Below are 27,108 nucleotides of genomic sequence, written 5' to 3'. Positions count from 1 at the left end.
AAAGGCAGACACTTAACGACTGAGCCGCCCAGGTGCCCCTGGGTATAGACTTTAAAATTTATCCTGGGGGCGCCTGGCTGGCTCAGTCGGAAGAGCATGTGATTCTTGATCTCCGGGGTCATGAGTTCAAGCCCCACACTGGGGAAACATTACTAAAACAAAGTAAATAAGCTTTTAAAAAAATTAAAAAATAATGGGCGCCTGGGTGGTTCAGTCGGTTAAGCATCTGCCTTCAGCTCAGGTCACTATCCCGGACTCCTGGGATGGAGCCCGTCAGGCTCCCTGCCCGGCGGACAGTCCGCTTCTCCCTCTGCCCCTCCCCTGGCTCATCCTCTCTCTCTCTCCCTCTCAATAAATCTTTTTTAAAAAATTTAAAAAATTACATTTACCCTGTTCGGATTTGTAAGAATCCTCACACCTGTATCTGTGACTTCACAGCTTTCAGCAGTTTGGAAACTTCTTAGCTATTATCACTTCAATAATTGCTTTGGTCTCAGAGGGCCTGGGTGGTTCAGTCGGTTAAGCGTCCAACTCTTGGTTCCCACTCAGGTCATGATCTCAGGGTTGTGAGATTGAGGCCGCCCAGCGTCAGGCTCTGTGATCAGCACGGAGTCCGCTTAGGATTCTCTCTCCCTCTACCCCTCCCCCTGCTCTCTTTCTCTCTAAAATAAATAAATGGGGGTACCTGGGTGGCTCAGTCAGTTAAGCGTCTGCCTTCAGCTCAGGTCATGATCCCAGGGTCACTGGCATCGAGTCTGCATTGGGCTCCCTGCTCCACAGGGAGTCTGCTTTTTCCTCTCTCTCTGCCCCTCCCCCCAGCTTGTGCGCTCTTTCTCCCAAATAAATAAGTAAATAAAATGTTTTAAAAAAATAAGTAAAATCTTTTAAAAAGTAATAATAATAACTGCTTCAGTCTCACTTGTGTGCTCCCTTCCAAGTCCCCAATGACCTGGGATCAGGCACCCCCAGGATCCTGTCTTTTATCACGCCTTTTCTGTATTTCATTCTGTCCTTCCTTCCACTTCACACACTAATTCTTGAGTTCTAATTTCCTCTTAATCATATTGGGTTTTTTTTTTAATGTATTGTTTTTTAAAACAACTTTCCTGAAATATAACATACACTGCACGTATTTCAAGCGTGTGATGTGGTGAGTTAGTAAAATTCACACACAGTAAAAACCGTGAAAATAGTCATTACCCCCAAAAGCTTCCGCATACCCTTTTGGAGTCTACCACATTCTTAGTTCCAGCTCTACATTCTCTGGCTCTCGTGTTCTGATTTGTTTCCCCTTTTAACATTGCTGTCTTTTAGTATAGTTTCCAAATCTCCGCTGAAATTTTCAATTTTGTCCTTTAAGCCCTTAAACATAGTCAGTGGTATAATATCCAAGCCTCCTAACAGATCTTCCTCCTTCTCTACTTGCTTTCTTTCCAGAACATTCTCTACAAAGAGCCAGAGTAATTGTTTTAAAACAAAACTTCTCCCTCAACCCTCTCAGGTCCCATCCCTCTTCAGGAGCTTTGTATTATCGCTCAATAAACTTTGCTTTGTTGCCCATCAAAACAAAACAAAACACCCCACAAAACTTCTCCCATCACTTCTTTGCTTAAAACTCCCAACTATTTCCCTGCCTGCCTCCTCTCATCTTCTGCCCCAGCCCACTAAGCGGCAGCCACACGGACCTTTGTGCCATTCTCTGAACAAACTAAGCTTTTTTCTGCCTCGGAGCTTTTCTATTTTGCTATTTCTTCGGTCTGGACTATTCCCTTCCCAAACATGCACACTGCTGGCCCCTTCTCATGATTCAGGACTTTTGCTCAAGTTTCACTGAAGCCTGCTCTAACCTCCATATTTAAGAGAGTCCCCTCCTTCCTACTCTCTGTCCCTCGCTCTGCTTTACTCTCTTCTCGGCATTTACGCTTGTCTGCCATCTCTAGTTACAGGCTCCACAGGGGGGACGTTTCGCCCGTTTCGCTCATATCCCAGCACCTACAGTGGTGCCTACAGGTCCCCCAACGTTTGTTGAAGGGATACATGAAAACAGATCTGGCTCCAAAGCACATGCTTCCCGCGCTTCAGCACTACGCGTTAGCGGCTACCTGACTTAGCAGCGACAATTACTGGAAGCTTGCTCAGTGCAGACCCTCAGCTACGGATGTTCTGAGGTCTCTGTCAAAAGACCCACAAGATCCATGTCATGAGCAAGTTGGGCAAGTACGGCAACGATCCACCATCTAAGGGCTCCGATGCAAGGGGCAGAGGAGCCTAGAGGCCTCTAAGAAAGTGGCCGCAACTCTTTTCCCTTCGCATCCAGTTATGCCCAGACGGAGAAGCGGGCAACGTCTGATTAAAGCACCAGGATCTCAGAGGGGAAAGGGTAACAACCCAGCAGACAACTCCCTCCTCTCTACACACGGGCTCCAGCATAAACGGACAAGCTCCTTACGACCACTTAAGCCCTTGCTCTACTAATCCCACTGGAAAGATCAACAACACTGGTGCTTTGATAGCATGACTTTCGGGCGGCTGCTGCGGATGGCAGAGGGGGAGCTGGTTAAGTGAAGTCAGACCAGCACTGCCTCGAACGAGGTATAGAACTTGGACAAATCGCTTATACTCAGAGCCTCAAATGACATTAATTGCAAAATGAGCATAATTCTTTCTACCATCCTGGATCACCGAGAGGGCTTAATGAGGTGACAATTTCTAGCAAACATCTAGCAAACGCTTGACCAAACGCTAGTTCATGCCTTCACTCTGAGTACAGAACGTTCACTGGGCTGCTCCCAATACACACGTAAAAGACAGGCACTGCTGTGACACGCAGGCACCGCTAGATAAATACCTTTAGCTTCTGCAGCTCAAGTTGGTGGTGCTGTAAAGAATGTTCACATTCACTCTTACTTTCCTTGAGGGCTGCATTTTCTTGCTCCAGCTCTCTCTGCAAGTTGAGAAAAGCACGTGTGAGAAGAAAAGGGCTTTATCCTATTTCCCCCGCACACAGTCCTACAGATACAGAACTTGCATCCCGCCCTTTGCACCACTGCAGGGCCGGGAGATGGGAATGGGGCAGGGGTCCGAAAGAGCCAGCTGACACCGGCCTCACAGGAAGAAACACGGCTCGGGACTCTGGAGATGCGGAGCGGGGGGAGTGACCAGAGGCAGGGAGAAGCCATGAGGGAGGAACAAGAGCACTGAGGAGAAACAGCAGGAAGAAGCTGAAGGGGCTGCAGAGGAAGCGTCAGTAAGCCCCTGCGTGGCCCAGAAGAAAAGAAAACCCAGCTGTTTGGGGTTTTATAAAAAGCAGCCATTTTACATCCATTCTCACGAGCAGGTGCCTTGTTGGAAAGATAAAAACTGCTCCAAAAAGTGGTTCCCTCATGGGCGGGGGGGGGGGGGGACTGGTCTTCTCCCCGTCAACGACTTGGCAGCCCAGCCACGCGGGAACCTGGTGCTCGCAAGCCTCGCATCACGCCTCTCCCCACTCACCACCTCTTGCTCCGCGGCTGTCCGGTCGGCCGCCCGGGCTCTCTCCAGGGCCGCAAGCTCGGCCTCCAGAGTGTGGACGCGCTCCGAGCACTGCTGCTCCAGAGCGAGCACCTGCTGCTGCGCCCGGCTGCTCTCCCTGTTCGCGGCGGCCTAGGCGGGGGGGAGGACAGTTACCCATGGGACCCCATTCTCTGCCTCCGTGACCCAAAGATGGGTTCCAGTAGAAACAACTCTCCTTCCTGATCTCTGGCCTGGGTGCTGTTGAGGTCCCCACCTGCAGCCCTGCGTACTGCCCCTGGCCTGTTCGGTGCTGGGGGGAAGCCTTCGGGCACCAGCTAGTCCTAAGACACGGCCCTCCTTCACCCGACTTGGTGCTGTCTTCTACGGCTGAGGCTTTTCCTGGGGAGGCAGTGTAGCTCTCCTTCGACTTACGATGGGGTTGTAACCTGATAATCCCATTGTAAGTTGAAATATTAAGTCCAAACAAGCATCACAGCTTAGCCTAGCCTACTTTAATAAATCCCCAGAAAGGGGGTGCCCAGCTGGCTCAGTCTGTACTAATTGTGACTCTTGACCTCGGGGTTGTGAGTCTCAGCCCCACACTGGGTGGAGAGATTAAACATAAAATCTTTAAAAATTTTTTTTAAAAAATGCTCAGAACACTTGAATTAGCCTACAGCCGGGCAAAGCTTATATTACACCGAAGTGTTGAATATCTCACGTAATTTATTGAATGCTGCGCTCAAAGTACAGAACAGAAAGGCTGCATAGGTACAGAATTGTCTGCCCTGTGATCTCGTGGCCGCCCGGGAGCTGTGGCTCCCTGCCACTGTCGGGCACTGAGGGAGAGGACCGTACTGCCCATCGTTAGCCCAGGAGAAGCTCAAACTTCAAAATGTGAAGTACAGTTTCTACTGAAGGCATACTGATTTTGCATCTCATGAAGTCAAAAAATCATTAAGTTGAACCACCATAAATCAGGGACCATCTGTATAATACAGTGATGATGAACAAGGGCTTTGACCTAAGAAAGGTGAGGGTTTTACCATTTATTAGCTGGGAGATCATGACCACTGGGTTACTGACCCAGTCTTTCTGAACCAGCTTCCTCTAGAGAAAGAGGATAACTGCACATACTCTTAGGTCTGCAGCAAGGACTGAGACACGTGAATACTGAGCACAGTGACCAGAACGGCAACCACACCATCAGTACTGTTTGCATTTCTCCAGATTCTAACTCAACACCCCACCTGGGGCTGCGACAGCTGGCCAAGCCCTCACCCTGTTCTCCCCAGAGCCGGGACCCTGTTCTCCACAGCCCCGGCTGCAAGCCTCCACCTCTAACAGTCCCAGAACAAGGATGGGCCCCACGGCCAGCTGTCAGATGGGAATTAGCCGGGCTCCAACTCTTTGGGTAACTCGGACCCTCCAGCAGGTCCTGACTCCCTCCACGCACACCTGCCCAGCTGCTCACGTCCAGCTCCACAGGTGTGCCTGAGGTCGGGTCCAGATACCTCACCGGAGAGAGTCTGGGGCAGCTGCAAAGGCTAAAGCGCAAGCATCAGGGGCCCCGAACCACTTACGAGCTCCTGAATCTGAGCTTCCTGAGCCGCCATGACATCACCGCTGTGCTTTAGCTTCTCCTCAGATGCCTGCAAGCTCTGCTCGAGTTCTTTCACCTGCGGGGGGAAGACAAGCCTTCCTTCATTCAAAAGAAGCTGAAGAGTGGTAATAAACAGCTTGAAAAATCAAATCCATTTAAGTTGTCAAACGGGTACACTACAGAAAAATTTTAAGTTAGAAAAAAAATACACCTATACACCTACCATTATACGACGCCACTATTCTAACATCATATCCTCGGGTGTCTTTTTATAAGTTTTTTTTTTTTTTTTTTTTTTTTACAACTTTGTATACAATTCTAGGAAAACTTTGTCTTTTTCCTCCTCACTCAAGTTTCCTTCTGTGTTCCCATGCAGTCTTCAGAACTTAGATTATTTCTTTCAAGGACACCTCACGATCTACCGACCCGCTGGCTGCCGTGCGGGCACGCCGGCGCTTCCCCACTCTTCCATCTGAGACAACGCAGCAGCCAGCATCTCCACCTAACATTCTGTGACCTGCTTTGAGCTACTTCCTTAGGACGGATTCCCAGAAGTGGGATGACTGCTCACGACAGAAACTTTCACTCATTCCACAGACACCAGGCCCGTCTGACTTTGCACGAGGCACTGCACGAGGCTGTGCGGCTGGCCCCGTGGACAGGACCACACACACCCTGTCCGCCCAGCTGGCTGTGGCTTTCCAACAGGGCATTTTTATCCCGTTCCAGTCATCTTTGCCAATTTCCCTGATAAAATCCACTTGTTTGCTGAGTAAGGCCTGACCTTGAGGAAGTTTATTACGAGAACATAAATACAAGGAAGGCTGCAGCTTTGTCGAGGGGAAGTAGGTACCCAAAGAGAGAGGGGTACTTTTAGGTCTCATGGTTCCTCATACACACGCACATGGAAGACTGAGCTGAAGCAGCTTCCGGAGGACAGTGTATTTCCACAGAGGAGAGCAGTAACGTTACTTGCCCAGGATCACGAATTTTATTAGTGGCAGAGCCAGAACTGAAACCTAGTTTTTTAAACTCCTGGGTTCAGAAAGTAGCTACCCAAGTCTCAGCTTAGAGGCAGAGCTCAAGAAAGATTCAGATCCTCCAGAGGTTAAGCATAGAGTTATCACATGACCTGGCAATTCCACTTCTAGGTATAAACCCAAGAGAAATGAAAGTAAAAGCTCACACAAAAACCTTGTTCATAGCACTACACTACTATTTACTACTCACAATAGCCAGAGGGTGGAGATAACCCAAACAGCCATCAACAAAGGAAGGGATAAACAAAACGTGGCAGAGACATATAAAGGAATGAAAGCCTTTTAGAAAAAGCTCATTCAGCCCTAGGGCACCTGACTGGCTCAGCGGTAGAGCTTGGGACTCATGATCTTGGGGTCGTGAGTTCGAGCCCCATGCGTGGCATCGAGTTTACATAAAATTAAAAAAAAAAAAAAAAGGCTTGTTCAGCCTTAAAAAGGAATGAAATTCAGACACATGCTATAACATGAATGAACCTCGAAGACATATGTCAAGTAAGATCAGCCAGACACAAAAGGCCACATATTGTATGATTCTGCTAATAGGACGTTCCTAGAGTAGTCAGATTTATAGGGACAGAAAGTAGAATGGTGGTTGCCAGGGGCTGGGGGTGGGAGAGAAAGGGAAGTCAGTATTTAATGGGGACAGAATTTCAGTCTGAGAAGATGAAAATGTTCTGGAGATGATCGTGTTGATTGTTGCAAAATAGTGTGAATAAATGTGCTTCATGCCACAGAACTGTGCCCTAGAAATGGCTGAAATGGTAACTTTTATGTCATGTGTATTTTATCACAATAAAAAGATAGATATTCAGAAACAGAACTGAATTCTAATAAAAGAAACCAAGCTGTATTGAGAAATACAGAGCTTTAAAGCATATTTATCAGGAAATAGGATTTTCAAAAGGAGCTAAGCATTTGCTACGGTCTGAATGTTTGTGTTCCCCCAAATTCATGTGGAAATCCTAATGTCCGATGTGATGGTAACAGGAGGTGGGGCCTTTGGGAGGTGCTTGGGTCATGAGGGTGGAGTCATCTTGACGGCATTAGTGCCCTCATGAAAGAGGCCCCATAGAGATCCCTTACTCTTTCCACCTCTTCACACTCATTAAACTGGCAGACAAATAAAGAAATGGCTGGACAAGGCAGCGATGCCGATGCTGAAACCTGCATGTGCGCTAGAGGGGAGAGCCAGGGGCAGCCCCTGCAGGACCGTTCTTGTCCTACTTAGTCACGTTAGGTCACATGCATTCTCTGTCCTCAAGGTGACAGGGACAAGGCTTTTCAGTGCAATGTAGCCTGTGGTGACAGGGGGCGGCAAGCTGGAAGTCCAGCATCTGGTAGAAAACCACGATGTAGAGCAGTGAGCACCACGACGTGGACACGGACAGAGTGGAGCAGGTAAAGGGGGCAGTGTCTGCGGAACTATACTGCTTACGTAAATTCACACACATGCACACAAAACAAGGCCTTAAGGTAACCCCACAACACAGGGATCTCTATTAACCCCATCAGAATGGTTTTCTGTGGGAGGGAAGGACACAAGGATAAAAGGGAATATGCAAGAGAACAGTGCTGTGTGGAACGATGGTGGTGATGAGGCAAGAACGAAGATGACGAACACAGCCACGTGTAAATAAAATCCGAAACAGTCCCTTCAAAAGAAAACCTCTGACCCCAGGGGATTCTCCCCCGACGATGTCATCCAACCAGGCTACCACCCAGACACAGGAACCCCTGGGAGTGAGGTCAGTACCCGAGTCTCCAGGGTGTCAATGGCCTGGGCCTGGCTGCTTCTGGCTGCCATGAGCTGCTGTCTGGTATCCTCCAAATTCTGCTCAGCAACAGTTTTCTGTAAGTTGAAAGAAGAGTAAAAGAAAACAATCATTTTTCCATTGAATAAATACTTATTGATGTCTACCACATACTGTGACCTGTGTGAGGCACAGGGGACACGAATGCATTAAAAATAACAGCTGAGATAAAATTCACATATCATGAAGTACACACAGATAAATCTGACACAGTCCTTTGACCTTGAGGCTGAGGCAAAAGACTAACAAAAAAATTAATAGAGTGCAGTTAGTACCCACAGAGATGCCCACAGCAGGCCACTCACTGCCTCAGGAAAGTGCGTGGCTCCCTAATTCACACGTGGCCCGGGGCAGGGGGAGCACCCAGGCAGAGCGATGATCACTGGAGTCGTGAAACAGCCTGGGACCTTCGGGGAGCTACAGCTTGCAAAGAGCTAAAGCAATGGTGGACTCAGGTCAAGAAATAAGACTAGAAAGTCAGGCAGAGGGGCAGATCACGGGAAGATTTTTATGCTGCAGAAAAGTTTGAACTGAATTCTGTAGGCAATGTTTTTTAAAGTGGGGTTGTCCACACACGGGTGTTAGACTAACTTGGTGAGGGAGGTAAGTGGGTGTTAAACTTGAGGTGAAACTGGGCCTACTGAAAACAGGATTTCTGGGGGGCAGGAATATACACTCTAAATAAACTTCCCAAGTACCTCCTATGCACGCTAAGCTTTAAAAGAATGATGATCCTTAAAATAAGGGTCCTTAACATAAGGATCATAATATTAACAGCTGAAATATACAGAGACCCTACTATGTTTTAGGGTTTCATTCTAAGCACTTCACATATTGTAACTCCTTGAATCCTAACAATTCTATTGTTTGGTACAATTATCCACCGTATTTCACAGAGGAGAAAACAAACACAGATTAAGTTTTTTGCTCTAAGTCACCAACTAGTAAGTAGAAGATGCGAGATACAAACCTAGGCAGTCTGATTCTAGAAATTAATTTACAGCCAGAACCCATGCGATACACACTGCAGACTGCAGGGGAGCTGGGGAAGAAGGCTAAGGGAGCAAGGCGGCCAGGAATCCAGCTCGGCGGTGGGCGCGGAAGACCACCTTAGGGGTGAAGGAGACTGATGCTGGGTAGGCCAGTCTGCAGACCTCTTCTATGGACTAGGCGAGAGCTGCTGGAAGCCCTGAGTACAACAGTGGCAGTGGAGATGGAGATGTTTAGTTGAAACAAAGACAGTAGGGATCTAATCTAGGCCCCAGGTTTTGGCTTTGTCACCTCTGTCACGGTGAGGTCAGTCACTGGGATACAAAGAGGAGGAGGAACAGAACATGGGCAGACAATGGGCTCAGGCCTGATGAGAAAGCAAGTTCACCTACACCACTGGGCAAAAGGCCAGTCTGTTCCACAGCCTCGCTCAGCGAAGGAGGGTCCCCTCACTGCCAAAGGCGATTTGTGCTCATGCCACACGCAGACAGTAATGATTTTCCTTGGCCGCTGGAAAGTACAAAAGGTGGAAGAAAGCAGGGCAGTAAGACAGGACAGCCTAAGTGGCATAGATCACCAGGTGCGGTTTACTGGTGATTAGGATGCTGTTTACTCATAGGCATCTCTGAACGAAGCTCTCCCTTTGCTGAGGAAAACGTGGTACGCACAGGTGACACAGGTGGCTGTTTTTACAGGACAGTCAGAAGTAGGAGGGAGTGCTCTTTTCTCCCAGCTGCTTGTGGACCTTCTGGCTCTGCGGCTCTAGGATCGTATGAAATCTGCAGTGTTCCCACTCCCTCCCCAACAGGGGCTGTCTGAAGAGAGCTCGTTACCTCTTTCAGCAGTTCCTGCACATGTTCTTCTCCGGATAAGTTCTGCTCTAGTCTCTTCTCCAAGGATGAGACCTTCTCCTGCAAATGTGTGATGAGTTTTTCCTTCTCTTGAGTCTCAGCACTGGCCTGCAAATGAGAGCAGAGATTACATTACACTACAACCCCTTTCTCCCTCCCACTTCCTGTCTCCTCTTGGACCATCACGTTTCCCTGAAATTCTGTTCTCAACTGCCTCTCAGAAGATCATACAGTGAAGAAATCTTCCCTGAAAAGGGACAAAGATGCCAGACCGGAACCCAGCACCACCCAGGCATCCGTTCAGACCTAGTGCAGCAAGAGGCAATCGCTCATTCAATTTAAGCAACTGGTGATGTGGGAAAGAACACGGCTATGAGCTCAGCGGAATGCAGCCAGGACCCTGAGAAGATGCTCCTCTTCTCTAAGACCGTCAGTTTGTACCGTCCTGATCTACTACCTTCTACTCTCACCAAGAGCACATTTAATGCGATTAGTCTATCCAACAGGACCTACATCTTTAGCCCAGATGCCAAACTTGGCAGAGGTAATGCCACTGAAAAAGGACCCCACAACCACTACAAATGACCAAGAGAACAATGTTCCTGGAAATGTGGGGCTGGATGAAGCAGTAATGATGCCAAGGCAGCTGACTTAAGGGCTAAGAGAGAACTTCTAAAACACAGGATCACATTCATCCTGGCTCCCAGCATAGTGACCAGGGCAGAGCCACTGTGCACCTCACGCCCTGGCCCAAAACAAGCAGCTATCTACTTTATTTCAGTCTATCTCTTTAGCAGTGATGGTAGTGGTGGTGGTGGCGGGTTTGGACTTGGTTCCTCTCACTGTTACCAATCTTCAAATGCTGCTTAATGTCAAAGCAGAAGATCCGGGAAGCTTTGATTACACAAGTTCTTAGGTCCCCAGTGGTCTTTGTATTCACTGAAGACGCCCATTCTCCTCTCCAAAAAAAGTTCATATAGGGGCGCCTGGGTGACTCAGTCATTCAAGTGTCTGCCTTCGGCTTGGGTCCTGAGCCTGGGGTTCTGGGACTGAGCCCCATGTTGGGCTCCCTGCTCAGCGGGGAGTCTGCTTGTCCCTCTCCTTCTGCCCCCTCCCAATTTGTGCTCTCTCGCTCTCTGAAAAAAAAAAAAAAAAGGTTCCTATACATCAGCACCTTACTGTGAAGACCTGTGCCTCCTCACAGGCACTCTGCTTCCTCACTTTACGCTTCTGTGGATCATCTCGAGCTACAGACTTTCATGTTCAGTTTGGAGCCCAGAGAATCTCTCCTCAGAATAAAATGTAGCAACTTGGGCTTAGGGTTTTAGGATGAAGCATTTGCCACTCTAAATTTTCACAGGGGGGCACCTGGGTGGCTCAGTCGGCTAAGCGTCTAACTTCAGCTCAGGTCATGATCCCAGGGTCCTGGGATTGAGCCCCGCATCGGGGTCCTCACTCCCTGCTCCCTCTCCCTCTGTCCCTCTCCCTCCTCATGCTCTCTCAAATAAATAAAATCTTTAAACAAAAAATTCTCAAAGGGTGAGAGGATAGGTAATAGAGGGCTCCAGAGATTGAACTCTCTAGATTCAAGTTTCCATAATTCAGTAAACTTTTATCAAGTCTATACTGTGTGTAGTCTTCTGAGGATACAACCAGACACAGTTCCTGACCCACAGAAGCAAGGTGGCTCATGGTAAAGACACATATGCACAAAATTAATTGTAAAACAATACAATCATGCTGCAACAGAGGGCCATACAAGGTGCTATATCAGAGTCAGGAGGGATTAACTGTTTGAGGAAATCAGATCAGGCCTCCTGACGAGGCAAGTCCCGGGAGAAGGGGGTTGAAGCATTCTGGGTAAAGTGCAACACATGTAAAGAGGTGAGGGCCAAGTTCGGCATGACTAGGAAACTGGGAGAAGAGGTAGAGACAACTCCCAAGTCTGTAACTCAGATGCCTGGTGAAATGGTAACATGATACAAAACAGAGAAGACAGAGGGAGAGAGAGTTTGCTGGGAAAGAAAAACAGTTTGGCTATGATGACCAATCACGGTGAGTCTCTCACTAATAATGCAATAATCATAATGTGTAGCAGGGTGCGGCAGTGGCAGCTAGAGTCTCAGAGCATGAGTAAGCACTTCCCATGCTCCCTAGTCCTTACACCACCCTTCACTGTGTCCATTTATAAGGAAACTGAAGCTTAGGAACTAGCCCAAAGGCACATCCCAGTGATAAATTAGAGATTCAAACTCAGGTCTTCTGAAGCCAAAGCCTGTACTCATTCTACTACACATCAAAGTGAACTTGAGAGATACAGGGGACTTTACAGTGAAAACCAAAGTTTTGGTGTTAGGCAAAGGTAGGGACAGAAAAAGAATCAGTCACGAATTTCCATTTAGTGTTCTTGTACACCATAACCCCCTCTCCACTCTCAGTGCTTTACTTCAGGCCCACAACACCTTATATGCTACAGCTAACATTATCCTTAATGGTGAGAAACTCAAAGCTTTCCCACTAAGATCAGGTACAAGGCAAGAATGCCCCTCTCATCAATCCTTTCCAACACTGTACTAGAAATCCTTGCTAATGTAATAAGACAAGAAAAGGAAATACAAATACATGGATTGGGAAGGAAAAACCTAAAACTGTCTTTGTTAGTAGATGACATGATCATCTATCTAGAAAATCCAAATAAATTGGTAAAAAAACTCCCAGAAATAACAAGTAGTTTTAGAAAGGTTGCAGGATACAACGTTGTTATAGAAAAGTCAACTGCTGGGATGCCTGGGTGGCTCAGCTGGTTAAGCGCCTGCCTTCGGCTCAGGTCATGATCCCAGGGTCCTGGGATCAAGTCCCACATCGGGCTCCTTGCTCAGCAAGGAGCCTGCTTCTCCCTCCGCCTGCCTATACCCCTGCTTGTGCTCTCTCTCTCTGACAAATAAAACCTTAAAAAAAAACCAAAACCAAAAACCAAAAGTCAACTTTTGGCTTTCCTACATACCAACAATAAACAAGTGGAATCTGCGATTAAAAACACAATTACCATTTACATCAGCACCCCCAAAATGAAATACTTAGGTATAATCTAACAAAATAGGTATAAGATCTATGTGAGGGAAACTACAAAACTCTGATGAATGAAACAAACAAACACGAAAAAACTAAATAAATGGAGTGATAGTCCATGTTCATGGACAGAAGGACTCAATACTGTTAAGATATCAGTTCTTCCCAACTTGATCTATAGATTCAATGCAATCCCAATCAAAACCCCAGCATGTTACTTTATGATTGCAACAAAATGAGTTTAAAGTTTATATGGAGATACAAGAGACCCACAAAAGCCAACACAATATTGAAGGAGAAGACTGAGGCTACCTGACCTTAAGACTTTCTATGAAACTACAGTAATCAAGAGAGGATGGTATTGGTGAAGGAAAAGACAAAATAGATCAGTGGAACAGAATAGGGAGTCCAGAAATAGACCGCCAATAAATATATTCAATTGATTTTTGACAAAGAAGTAAAGGCAGTACAATGAAGCAAAGAGAGCCTCTTCAACAAGCAGTGCTGGAGCATATGGACATCCTCATGAAAAAAAAAAAAAAGAATCTAGACATAGAGACCTTACATTTTGCATAAAAATTAACTCAAAATGGATCAGAGGTATAACAGTAAAACTCAAAACTATAGAACTCCTAGAAGATAACATAAGGAGAAAACCTAGATGACCATGGGTATAGCAATCATTCATTAAATATACCACCAAAGGCGTGATGCATGAAAGAAATAACTGATAAGCTAGACTTCATCGAAATTAAAAACTTCTGCTCTGCTACAGACAATGTCAAGAGAATAAGAAGTCAAGCCACAGACTAGGAGAAAACATTTGCAAAAGACACATCTGATAAAAACTGCCATCCAAAATATAAAAAAAACTCTTAAAATTCAACAATAAGAAAACAACCCAACAGAATAAGGGAACGAAAAAAAAAGGTATAAGAATTTGAAACAAACAAAACCATCATTATTCACAGATGATGACTGCTATTCAAGAAACCCCAAAAAATCTGTAGATTAGTTATTAAGCTTAGTAACAGTTAATAAATTGTGCAAAAATAATCAATATACAAAAAGAACAGTATTTCTATATGCCAGCAACAAACACAAAAATTTTTAAAATGACACAATTTATAATTGGTATAAAAAAATAAAGTACCTAGGAATAAATTTAATAGTCAATAACAAACTTTTATGAAGAAAATCACAGAATCTTATAGTCGTAAAAAAAAAAAAAAGCAACATTGAATATCTGAAAAAATAGATCATGTTCTTGGATAAAGAAAACTCACATCATGAAGTAATCACCGCTCTCCAAATGGACCTACAGATTCAATGCAATCCAATCAATATCCCAACAAAAAAAAAAATTTTTTTTTTAAAGATTTTATTTATTTATTTGACAGAGACAGAAACAGCCAGCGAGAGAGGGAACACAAGCAGGGGGAGTCGGAGAGGAAGAAGCAGGCTCATAGCAGAGGAGCCTGATGTGGGGCTCGATCCCATAACGCCGGGATCACGCCCTGAGCCGAAGGCAGACGCTCAACCGCTGTGCCACCCAGGTGCCCCCCAACAAAATTTTTTGAGGGATCTGACAAGCTGTTCTGTGGAAGAACAATGGGCCAAGACTATTCAAAAATACTCATGAAAAAGAATTAGGTGAGGAGATTTGTCTTATCAGACACCAGGACTTGTCCTAATACCATAGCTGGAAAGGCGATGTATAGTATCTTGCAAATACCAGAGTGGCATATGCCCCAAAGCCCAACAGTTTCATGTTCGTATGGAAACCTGAACTGTGACAAAGCTGACATTGCGGATTGGTGAGAAAAGAACCAATAAATGGTACCAAAACAATCTTTTTTTTTAGAAAAGATGATAAAGATCCCTTTCTCAAACCAAAATCACAGTTCAGGCATATTAAAGACTTGACTGTAAAAAGCAAAACCATAAAACTTCCTATATAACAACATAGGAAAATAGCATTATAATCCTGGGTAAGAAAAGATTTTAAAAACCAAAAGTGGGGGCACCTGGCTGGCTTAGCCAGTAGAGCATGTGACCCTCGATCTGGGGGTTGTAGAGTTCAAGACCCATAATGAGTCTAGAGATTATTTAAAAAACAAATAAATAAAATGGAAATCCCATTGAAGGGGGACCCATTTTTTAATGAGTAAATAAATAAAAATGAAAAGGCAAAAGTGTGAACTTAAATGAAAATAATAAATTCAACTATACTAAAATTAAGAGCATATTTTCATCAGAAGAGACCATAAAGGGTGTGAAGACAAGGCAAAAATTGGGAGAAGACATTTGCAACCCATATAACTGACAAGGGAGCATGGCAGCCAGGACATATATAAAGAATCCTATAAAATCAAGGAGAAAAAGAGTGCAGTAGAAGAATGGGCAAAAGAATTGAACGAGTACTTCACAGAAGAACAATAATGACCAATAAGCATGAAAAGACAGTGCTACTTCTTAGTAAAATCTGAGAAAAGCAAATTAAAGTCATGCTGAGAAAATATTTCATATTTACTAGACTGGCAAAAAATAAATGTCTGATAATATACCATGTTGGCAAGGAAGCAGAACCAGCCAAGCAAGCTCTTAGACATGGCTGGTGGGACTGTGTGAATTACTGCAACTACTATGGAAAATACGAGGCATTATCCAGAAAAGTTGAAAAAGTACAAAATTGTTTTTAAGATTTTATTTTTAAGTAATCTCTACAACCAATGGGGTGCTTGAACTCACAACCCCGAAATCTCAGTCGTGCACACTGCCAACTGAGCCAGCCAGGCACCCCAAACCTTTCCACGTCTTAAATATACCCTAGAGTAACTTGCACAGGTAGACGAAAGTTCACGGCAGCCTTGTTCGTGATAGTAAAAGACCAGAAACACCCCAATGTGGATGGTCCATAGGATGGATAAACTTTGGTAACTTCATACTATATAGTTGAGAAAAGAACAAATTATAGCTTCATGATCCATACGCATGTGTTTTAGAAATACGATGTTGAGCACCAAAAGCCAAGTTTTAGAAGAATACCTACAGCCTAATTTATATAATTTTTAAAAAGCATGAAAAACAACAGAAAATACATACTGTTTAGGGATAAAATAATAGTAAAATTATAAAGCAAGAAAAAAAAAGGAAATGGAACAGTTTCTAGATTCCTTATAAAAGAAAAAGAAATGGGATGAACAGTGAATGGCACACGGGGAACCTCAAAGATAAGCATATTATTCTTTTTAACCTGTGGGTTAGATACATAGGGGTTCACTGCCTTGTTACACTCTTTACCTTACTTAAATTAATAAATGTTACATCTACTCAATAATGATAAGGACAACAAAAAAACTGACTCCAAACTCATGATCTTCGTGATAAAACTGTCCTTCCTCTGGTGCTCTTAGCCCAATGATTGACACCATCAGCTACTCGGTTGATCAATCCAAAAATCACCAAAACTTCCTTTTCTCTTACTCCCCTCCTACATCCACTACATTAGCAAATGATTTCATAAATCTGTCTACCTCCCCATTACCTTCACCACCACTCTTGTCCAAGCCACCATCTTATGCCTGGACAGGTACAAGAGCTTCCTAACTGGAAACCCATTCAACGTTTCCTCCTCCACCAATCCATTTTTCTCTAACTCAGTGTTCCTCTCTTCCAGTTCCCTGAATGTGCTCATCCTTCTACTGCCTCAAGGTTTTTGCGTTTATGGTTCATACTGTCCACTGTTCTTGCTTAAAATTCTCTCCCACTGCCCCTCCCCCTCCACAGCTCAAATGTTACTTCCTCAAGGGGAGTGTTCTCTGACTCCAAGGCTAGATCAGATCTGATGCCATTAAAGGATCCCACAACACCCTGTAGTTTCCCTTCACAGCACGTACCACAGTTTGCAATTACATATTTATGTGATTACTGATTGATATGACTTCCCCTCTAGACTAGAAGTTCCACAAAGGCAAGGGCGGTATCTGTTTTTGCTCACCACAGTATTTCTAACGCCTGGCACAGAGCACTGAGCCTGGCATACAGGAAGGCTCCGATCATATTTTCAGAATGAATGAGGGAACTTTTTAGTATAACTAGTCTAGAAAACTACTTTTTCCAATTATGCAATAGTTAGATGGTTCTAATTGATATCAAAGGGTTCCTTGAATCCCAAAATTTTATGTAGGTTATCTCCCCCACCCCTATGTATTCTGTGCCCTTCTGCTTTCTCTGCCTCCTGCTGTCCTACCCATCTCTGAAATTCCAGTTCCTTCAGGAAGAGTTCCTTCACTCCTGTGCTGGAAAAGCACACTCTCCCGAGGGCATATCTTTTCCATTACAAAATCTATTTCACTTGTTTGGGTTTTGTTGGGTTGAGAATTTGTTTTCTTATGGTCACAGGAGGTTTGAGTTCTATAATGAAACTGTAAGCCTCTGAGAAAACACTGTGTCTAGATCTTCAGTTCACTGAGGGGAGAGACCTTGTATCACAGTCATTCATATATGTGAGATCTAGTTACTGGGTGACCCTTGTTGGGAGGCAACACAGTCCAGTAGGACAAGCATGAGTTTTGGACTAAGACTTGGGTTAGAATCCAGCTTTGTCACTCACTGCTGAACTCTGAATGAGGTATATAACTTCTCTTAGTTTCCATCTGGGCATTTGTAGGTATGCTAATACCTAGAAGGAATTCACACAAATCTTACTCTACTGTAATGATGCTGTAAGTCTCTGCTGCACTTGAGATTAGCAGTTCTCCAGGGATGAGGATAAAGTTGGTCATACCACCCGCCAGGGTGGTTTTTTCATATGATGGGAAAAGTGGGATTGTCCATGCCTGAAGGATGTTACTGGCACTAAGAACCCAGGGGCCAGGAAACCTGAGTGTCCTGCAGTGCGAGGGACAATCATACAATACAAATGTTCTATTCAAAATGGTGAGAAGAAACCTACCACAGAGAAACACTAGTCTATAGTCAATAATAATATTTTTTATTCTTCTTTATAGTTTCAAAACTTAGCACAGACCTATAACAGGAGGGCAATAAATGCACGTTGGCCAAATGAACAAATGAATTATAAGGATTATTATTTGGAACAAACCGGATTAGGCCACATTAACCATGACTGTTACATTTTCTTATGCTCAAGATCCGCCATGTAGTACTTAAAGGCAAATGTGAGCAGACCAAATGGTGTGCTTTGAGACTTCCTGCCAGGACAATCCTCACCTCTTCTGTTCAGCTGTGTGGCCACTCCCATGAGAATACAGCCTGGCTAGACCAGGAACTAGGGCCACACACTCTGCATGAGAAACAGAAGTTTCAGCAGCTACCCTGCGACAGAAATTACTGACGGACTTAGTTTCTACCCCATTCATGAATCCTGGATCCACTCCTAGTACTCTACTCACCTTCTGCAAATCCATGGAAAGCTGCTGAATGAACGCTTGGAGCTCTTGTTCCTTTTGCTCCAGGGCTGAGATCTTATTTTCTGCTCCTGTTTTTGAAGCTGTCACACGATCTCTTCATTGAAAGAAAGCAGACAAGAAACACATTTGGAAATCTCATCTAAGAGACACTCTTCTACAGGAAAAATACAGATGGTTCTTTATATGTCAAGGTTGCAAATGTTAGCCATGTGAAGATTATCAATGGAGAAGACTCCTTAGCTCTTTCTGAAGTAGAAGCCCAAAGAGAAAAATTCCACCCAGTTTTAAGCAAAAAATCGTGATCTGCCTTTGGTTACCCAATAGCTCAGAAACAAAAACATATCTGAATCACCTGGCAGGCTTGGAAGCTGAGCTTCGGCAGGTGAAGGGGAGGGAGGGTGTTGGGTGTTAGGGGTAGAGGGTCTCGAGCCCTGGACAGGTAAGGACAGTCTAGAAGCCTTTGCCAGAACTGAGATCAGAAAGTGTTGCAAAGAGCAGTGGGGAAGGCAGGTGAGCTATACAGCCAGAGCTACACTAACACCGCTTCCCATGGGCCCCACAGACCAAGCAAGAACCTCTGTTCTTCCAGCGCTGAGCAGTGTCTCTGCAATTCTTCTAGCTTCTGGCTCAAGTCTGATGATATCTGACTGGAGGTCATCAACTCCTCCTGGGTGTGACTAAGTTCTCTGGTTCGTGCCTCCAACTCTTGCTCCATTTTCCCCAGACTTTCTTCTTTTTTTAAAAGCTGATACAAAGACAAAGTTTCACTGGGCCACTACTAAGAAATAGTACTGAGACCCATTTTTAAAAATATGGACCGACAAGCCAAACTTCCATAACAATTTTGTGAGCTTATAAGGGGCCTGGTAGTAAATCAGAAAGAAAAGGAAAAGGAAGCACATTCCAAACAGAACTTTCCCACTTTGATAAATCGAAAAACATACACGTATGATTAATATCAAAGACTACTAGGGTATGTTCATCAGCAATCAGACAGTGATGACTAGTAAAATCAAAGTAATGAATCATCTATACAGCACGTAGCTACGAAAACAAAATTGCGCACCATGTGCTTTACTTTACTTAGTTCCTGTTGCTGGAAGCCCTCTAGTTCATCCATTTCATCCCTCCTTTGGAAAAGATTCAAACTCTGGTTCTTCATTTCCTGCAACTGAGCTGCCAGAAACCTTTTCTCCTATTTGGAGGAAGAAGACATCATCTCAGGCAACGAAGACACCACAAATCCATATTATGTAAGCAGAATGCTTTTTTTAAAAAAAATCTACACAAAGTTTTAATTTTTATTCAGCAGAATTCTTTTTAAAACTTCTTAAAGTTTTATTTTTAAGTAATCTCTCCCCGCAACGTGGGGCTCGAACTCACGACCATGAGATCAAGGGCTGCTCGCTCCACCGACTGAGCCAGCCTGGTGCCCCCAGCAGATTTCTTAATAAAGGACAATCTTTAAAAAACTCTCTTGTCAGCAGACAATAATACGTAACAGGAAGCTTTACGGTGGTATGACCGATACAGCATTATCTAACTCTCTTTAAGTTCAAAATAAACGTGTTTTAAATGATATAGCTACGAATAAGGGGAAGAAGGGCAACAATTACTTGACACTTTAAAGTTCCGAAGTTTGATTAGAAATTGCAGCCATTCATTTTACATGTCTGTTCTCAGTGACATACTGAACTGGCTGAACAACATGCATAACTGGGGTAAGACAGAGTACCCCGAGAAAATTCGATGCATTTAAGTAGAACTGATGTCAGTTAGCAATTTCAGTTAGGAAGTCAACAAAAATTAGACATGACTGGTGTCAGCAGGTTACAATTTACTAAATGACAGCTTCCCAAGATAGATTCTCTTCAGGACAAACCCTGCGGCTGCAGTTTCCAATTCCTGATTGAAAAGAAATCAAAACAGTCTAAAAATAACATTTCCAAAAATTACAGCGGCTTCAAAGACCTACATAGATGTCTCATTGCTCTTCTGGGTCTAAAATATTTCCCAGTCCCTCTTTGGGCAGGGGAGTGGGCGTAGGGATTGCCTTAGTGCACTGAAGTAGGTTTTATTTAGTTCAGTCCTGTATGTATCCTTTACCATAATTTTAAAAGATACATAAAAAAGAATTCAATGAGAATTTACTACAACCTAAGAGTTTCTTTTAAGAAAAGAAAACTTTAACCTAACCCATACCTCTATATTTAAGAAGACCATCATTAACACCATGTTCAGATTTTTTCAGCACAAGTTTCTTTGGGAGATAGCTTGACTTTTCTGTAATTCTTTCCTTACATGAGTATGTTCAAGCATTCTTTAACTGATAAATTGATAATCAGATTTCTACAGAACACACAGAGACTTCTGGTTTAACTTGGAGTTTTATCCCAAAAATGCAGCAACAATAAAACTCATTTGCTTAATAAAATGAACACATTATATATGTATATATATATATATGTGTGTGTGTGTATATATATATATATATAAAATGAGTTATATTATTTCATTTTTTAAAAAGACTTTATTTATTCCTGAGAGACAGAGAGAGACAAAGAGAGGCAAAAGGAGAAGTAGGCTCCCTGTGGAGCAGGGAGCCCGATGCAGGACTCGATCCTAGGATCCTGGGATCTCGACCTGAGCCGAAGGCAGATACTTAATCGACTGAGCCACCCAGGTGCCCGAACAGTAAATAGATTTTGCGACTGAATATATCAATCTAAGAAATAATTTTTCTACCATGAAGAGTAATTTAGGAGTATTTGATGAAAAGAAAAATGAATTAGGTAGCAGCATATAATTTGGGCTGAGGGAGCTGACTTTTAAATTAAAATGTTTTTCTAACTATAGGCCTGAAATTTCGTCTTCCTGTTCATGTCTGGGAGCCAGGAATACATTACATTAAGCACCTACACAGTGTTACACAAGCTATGGTGCTAGAGTAATCAATTTTCCTCGTCTGTGTTTAGCCAAGAAGTGCTCTTATCTGCTCAGTGCTGAGCCTTGAAAAATGCCCTCCTTCCCCACTGCCTCCTCAAAAAGTATTCCTAACATTACCACAGTGCCAATTAGGGCCCCAGCAGGAAACAGATGGCAGTCTCGAATTGGGTATTTTGAGAAGAGTTTAATAAAGGGACTTTTCAAAGCTGTGGGTGGGTAAGAAAGCACAAGGCTAATGTGCTCGTAACAGTTGGGTATGAAGGGGCAAAGGGATGTAGAGGTTACGAGAAACCCAGGAATATCCAACTGAAGCTGTGACCTTTGGCCATGGGATACAACTAACCTGAAGGGATCCCACCTGGAGAAGGCTGGAGGAATAAATCCCGACCACACGCTTCTTTCACCCCCAGTTCCTCTAGAGCTCCCCGCTGGCAGAACCCAGCTGGAAACCAGAGGGCAATGGAGCCAGGCTGATGCGATTTCCATCAGCCTCCAGGGACACAGAGAAAGGTGAGAGAGGGGTGCAGAGGATATTGGGAGGAGCAAACAAAAGATATCCAGCATGCCCCTCCAGAAAGGGGACCACATGAGCCTTTCAAGCTGGTGTCGAATCAACCAGCAGCCTAAGTCTAAGCGGCGGTAGAGCGCTCAGCACACTAGGTACTGCAGAGGCCATTTTCCAAGCCCTGAGGAGACGCTGACGTTCAGACCGAGATAAAAATAAAAGATGAACTAACCTTTTCAAGTTGATCCATTTTTTCTGACCATTCCTAAAACAAAACAACAAAAAAGTACAGTTTCCAGGAAAGAGTATCAGTAACATAAGATTTTCAGAAAACAAAACAACCTAACTTCCCCTGCAAAGCAAGCAAGCAACCAACCAAAACAGCAAATAAAAAACCCCATAAAGTTGGCTCGGTATTAAGAGAACCAAGAGTCCTAAAAGGAGAAGAAACTGAATTTTATAAAAAATTCTAGGACACAAATATAAACCCGCAGATGTTTACTAAGTAGAGCGCCCAACAGAGCTGTAATGTGGTGTTCTGATGCAGCTTTTCACTTTATTCCTGAGTGTTTTTCCACGAATACTATCATTATTTCTTGGGAGTGAGTAACTGGTAATTACTGAGTTGGTAACTCTGTAATTGATATTTAGAAATTAATTTAATCAAGGTGAGAGGGGACAGTCTTCATCAGCCCCTGATAATTATTTTCCTTCTTATTTTACCAACATGCTTTACGCCGTCTGGTATAACTTAAAGGAAAAAGGATTATGCCCCTTATTCACAAATCATAGAACAGGAGGAAAAATAACCATCGGTACAAAAAGCTACATTCCAAGTGCCTACAATCAGAATCCACCAATTTTAGATGATATCTTCATTTATATACATTTATACCGTAGTTATCCATTAAGTATTGGTGAATAATGTTTTTTTTCTGGCTAGCAAATGTCCTAATACTCACTTTAAAATACTCACTTTAAAACCAACCACCCACCCACCCAGCCACCCACCTACGGTAGATGAATTATATATTTTAAGTGAAACATAATAAATTGACCCTGTCTTAATAAATCAAGATTATCATAATATCTTGATGTTTTTCTTAAATTTAAAATGCCATCGAATGAAATATACTTCATAATTATTGTAATAGCTAGTAATAGTACTATTTTCCTTTCTTACTGTTATTCATTCAAGATCTGTCAATGGATGGTTTTAGTGAGATGACAGGAGTTCCTTTCTGTCTAACTCACTGGGGTTGAAGACACTGGGGCACAGAGATTTTAAGAACTATGTAGATCACAGAAACTGGCTAGCGTGACAGCATTCTCCACTCTAAGAGGCAAATACTTGGGGTCTAGGCCTTGAGACAGGTTTTTAGAGGACAGACACCGTTGTCCTTCTCTTGGGATATGCCACCAGGTTAGGACACATGATTTCCCTTCTCCCTGTTACAAAGCTTCACAGAATGACAGAATGATATTCTCATATTCTGGATGCATTTCATGATTACAACTGTAAATTATAGCATTCCTTTTCTCCTAGGCTGTAAATATTTTCTACCAGGTTTATGTCATGATTTTTGAAATCATGTCACTAAGTGAAATCTTTCCACCAGTCGTGGGCATCACATATAAAATACCTGGTCCTTTCTGGCTAATGCCAAAGCCAGTCCTTCTGCCATTTTGGCTCTGTTGGCTTGGAATGTCTCATTCTGCTCTTGAAATTTCCGCATGGAAGCTGTTAACAAAGAGGCTCTATTTGAGATATGGAAATATTTCAGAAACGGCATGACAAATAGCCCATGTGATTACTTTACAATTGTCACCTAACAAAAAAGATCAAGGTCACATAAGTGGATAATGAGACTGGGAAAAAACTGATCCGTTTCAACTTTCCCAGAATCTTTTGGGCTTAATAATAGACCACAGTTGTTTTTTTGCTTTCTCTTGTTCTGTTTTGGTAATAAGCAAGTATATACATTTAGAAAGATGCCAAAAGATAACTTTTTCAATGGTACAATGACAGAACATGAGTTAGGTAGGTTGCTAGAAGATGCTACTGCTGTTGCTAAGTGATGGTTACTACCACTTTATCAGAATTAAAAATAAAAACCAAAACTAGGCAAAACAAAAAACCTTTCTTTCACTTTGTTTTCCTTTACAATTTTTTTAGTATATATTGTATCAACAGAAAGTAACTTTCTACTTCTTTAGCATCTTTCTTGGATTGAATCCAAAAGAGAACATACGAGTTACGACAGACTAAAGAAAATGTATGTTCTATTGCTGCAGGAGTGAAGACAGCTAAAGACTTCCCCCCATTCTGAATGCAGCAGCATGAAGCTACAGCTAGAACCAGGCTCCTAATCTAGGTCTAAGGGCCAGGCACATGGTTTTACTAAACTCTAAGGGCAGCCAATAAACTGGTCAACTGGATGAAGACAAGCTGATACACATAATGACCTTCTCCTAAGAAGCATGCCCGTAACACAACATAAATAGGAATTGTATGGTTATAAATTTCAGACAAATGTTTTATCACCCTGATTAGGAAGTACACTTTCAAAGATTTGAGCTATGATGAAGGACAAACTTAACCATACACTTTTGTTTCATTAAAAAAAACTAAACCCTGAAAAGATTGAAAAAAAGCAGGAAAAAAATACGTACAATCCTGGTGTTTTTCTAACGCAATTTCAAGCTTCTCTTTTATCTTCTGCAAGTTTCGGACCTGTTCAGCATAGTCTTGGGTGAGGAGGGTGACGCACATACCAGGAATGGACAAACATCAGGAAAGGAAGTTAATTAAACAAAAAAATGAGTGAAAATGATGATGATTTTCTCAACCCGAAAACCACTGCTGTTAAGGAAAGCTAGGCAGACAGCCTCCCAGTAACGATGAACAACACAGGCAAACAGGTATAGTACAAACCATCCACGGTGTAAATGGTGAATACAAACAGGCAGATTTGTTTAGCCTGGATAGAAAGCAAGAATTGGGCCTGGTCTGGTCATCAGAAATGCCCTGCTCGTCAATTTCAAACCTCAGTTTTTACTTCCCCTTAAAGTATTAGCAATAGGATAGGGCAAAGGGAACTCACTGAACAGCTCACAGTCCATACAACTGAGTTAACAGTGGTTGGGGCAAGGGCACACACCTGACCACAGGGTGGTCTTTACCGTGAAAGTACTTAATTCTCTAGAAAAGTCAGCTTTTTTTCTACATGGGAACTGAGCTTCCTATGCCATACTAAAGGTGAAAGTGAGAATTAATTACATAGGTGGCCAAAGAAGATAGTATGGTATAGTGGAAAAGTAGGTAGGCTTGGGCCAATCCCAGCTCTGTCAGTCTGTAGCTGAGAGACCGTAAGCAAATTATTTTTTTTTTAATTTTTTTAAAGATTTTATTTATTTTATTTTATTTTATTCTATTTTATTTATTTATTTATTTATTTGACAGAGAGAGAGAGAGGGAACACAAGCAGGGGGAGTGGGAGAGGAAGAACCAGGCTCCCAGCAGAGGAGCCTGATGTGGGGCTCGATCCCAGGACTCTGGGATCACGCCCTGAGTCAAAGACAGCCGCTTAACGACTGAGCCACCCAGGCGCCCCCGTAAGCAAATTATTGATCCTAAGTATTAGTTTCTTTACTTATCAAATGATGGTATTAATTGTAATGGCCTCAGATGCACTTAGTAAACCAGGTGTTTTATGTGTCCTAATTAGATAACAAAGTAGGTGTTTTCTATGCCAGAAGCACCTGACACACTTCAGTAAGAGGTTCGGTAGGAGGGAGCTGCTGCTGCTGCTGTTCATACGGAACCTGGAGGAAGATACCCAGGACATAACTGGGCTTTGTAAGTGTCTGTTCTCCGCCCTGTCCCTTCTCTAATTTCAGTCAAGCCCAAACGACTCTTTCGTTTGTATCAGGGAAGGCACGTAGTATTTCACAGCTTTCTCCCCAACATTAAACAAATGTAAAGTTATTTCACCTGTTCCTGATTATTATTTACAAGTAGCCATAATAGGATTGTAACAGCTGAATTAAAAGAAGACTGTAGTTAAGAGTATGGACCCTAGCTAGCAAATCTGGGTTTGGATCCCAGCTCCACCACCTACTACTTGTGTGACCTTAACCTCGCTAAGCCTAGTAAGGCTATAGTGAGGACAAAAGGAGATAATGGACCAACTGGGAGCTGTGGGCTATACTACAGACCTTTGGTAACCTCACAAACACAAATATTTCGCATACAATTTGGTGAATTTTGTAGTCTACTGCTCTCGCTCCAATAAAATGTGCATAAGGCCAAGGGACAAAAAAACACAGAAGCCACTGACCACTTCACAGGATGAAACTTTCAAAATGTATCTACTGGCAGAAACCAAAATAAGAACTCACAACTCTATCACAAACATGCCCTGCTCAGGCAAAGGATATAATGGAAGTTGTGTAAATTGTAAACTACACACAAAAGACATAATGAGAGTTACGGCTTCCATACAGGTGTTGAATATCGTTGGAAAGTGGTCTAAAGACCCAGAAGGACACTTACACAGGTGATATGTAGCTGTAGCAAGTGGCAACATAGCACCAAACCCTCTCTGGTGCTGAAGAATTGGTCTGTTGGCCATTCTCTACAAATACTATCCTCTACCCTTCTCCACCTGAAAGCTATGCTAACGGGTGAAAGATTGTCAAATCTAGTCTACATATACTTTTAATACCTTTTATATCCATTGCTAGAAACCTCAGGAGCAGAAAAACCTAAGTTGTTGTTTTTTTTTTTTTAACTTTAAAACTCGGTTTTGAATTTACACTATTCAGTACACTAACAAAAGGGAGGAACAAAAAGGGTACAAATTGCTCCATTTTCACTAAGAAATACGTCAATATATGTCAATATAACCACAAGGTTATACTATATGGCTATTTAATATAGACAGAGGGTCAGCCAAGGCAAGTTTTCTTTGCTTGCTTTTTATGAATTCTTGGACATACCAGAAAGTCTGGCTTCTAATTTCCGTATCTGTTCATTCCTTCTCAAGAGCTGGGATGAAAGATCTTCTCTAGAGCTGCTTCCATCAGAAGCCTGTTGAAATACAGACAAGAAGAGGTCATATTCATACATGGGTTGTCAGCAGTGTGAGACCCCAGTACTGAACCAGAAAGCAACAACTCTTGTTTCAGGATTCATTATACTTTATGATCACTGAGGAGCTTCTTAATATACCTGGGTCCTAGCTTCTCTACCTGTAAAGCAGGAGCAACACTACCCCCTTCCACCATGTGGAGAAGGTAGGAGATGCTAAACAGACAAACGGGGTGTGTGTGTGTGTGTGTACACGGTATTAGAATAAATAGTG

At 43.2% G+C, this 27,108-nt stretch overlaps 1 protein-coding gene across 3 annotated transcripts in view; it reads right to left on the bottom strand.

Annotated features, from left to right (window-relative positions):
- The window catches only part of GOLGA1 (golgin A1), a 46,181-nt gene that overhangs the window by 12,624 nt on the left and 6,449 nt on the right, over positions 1-27,108 (bottom strand). For all 3 annotated transcript variants that reach the window (XM_045790960.2, XM_087869376.1, XM_045790959.2), the window contains 12 exons: positions 26,744-26,834; positions 24,416-24,490; positions 23,386-23,483; positions 21,975-22,007; positions 19,358-19,486; positions 18,867-19,036; positions 18,274-18,385; positions 9,770-9,895; positions 7,889-7,984; positions 5,076-5,171; positions 3,493-3,642; positions 2,849-2,944 (listed from right to left, as the gene is read on the bottom strand). In XM_045790960.2, the coding sequence (XP_045646916.2) occupies positions 2,849-2,944; positions 3,493-3,642; positions 5,076-5,171; positions 7,889-7,984; positions 9,770-9,895; positions 18,274-18,385; positions 18,867-19,036; positions 19,358-19,486; positions 21,975-22,007; positions 23,386-23,483; positions 24,416-24,490; positions 26,744-26,834 (1,272 nt within the window). The remainder of the gene's footprint in view (positions 1-2,848; positions 2,945-3,492; positions 3,643-5,075; positions 5,172-7,888; positions 7,985-9,769; positions 9,896-18,273; positions 18,386-18,866; positions 19,037-19,357; positions 19,487-21,974; positions 22,008-23,385; positions 23,484-24,415; positions 24,491-26,743; positions 26,835-27,108) is intronic.

This window comes from Ursus americanus, chromosome 18, assembly GCF_024610735.1.
Source record: "Ursus americanus isolate L20-20 chromosome 18, mUrsAme1.1.p, whole genome shotgun sequence".
Taxonomy (NCBI): Eukaryota; Metazoa; Chordata; class Mammalia; order Carnivora; family Ursidae; genus Ursus; species Ursus americanus.
The sequence above is the reverse complement of the archived record's forward strand: the minus strand, read 5'-3'. Positions and strand labels throughout refer to the sequence as shown.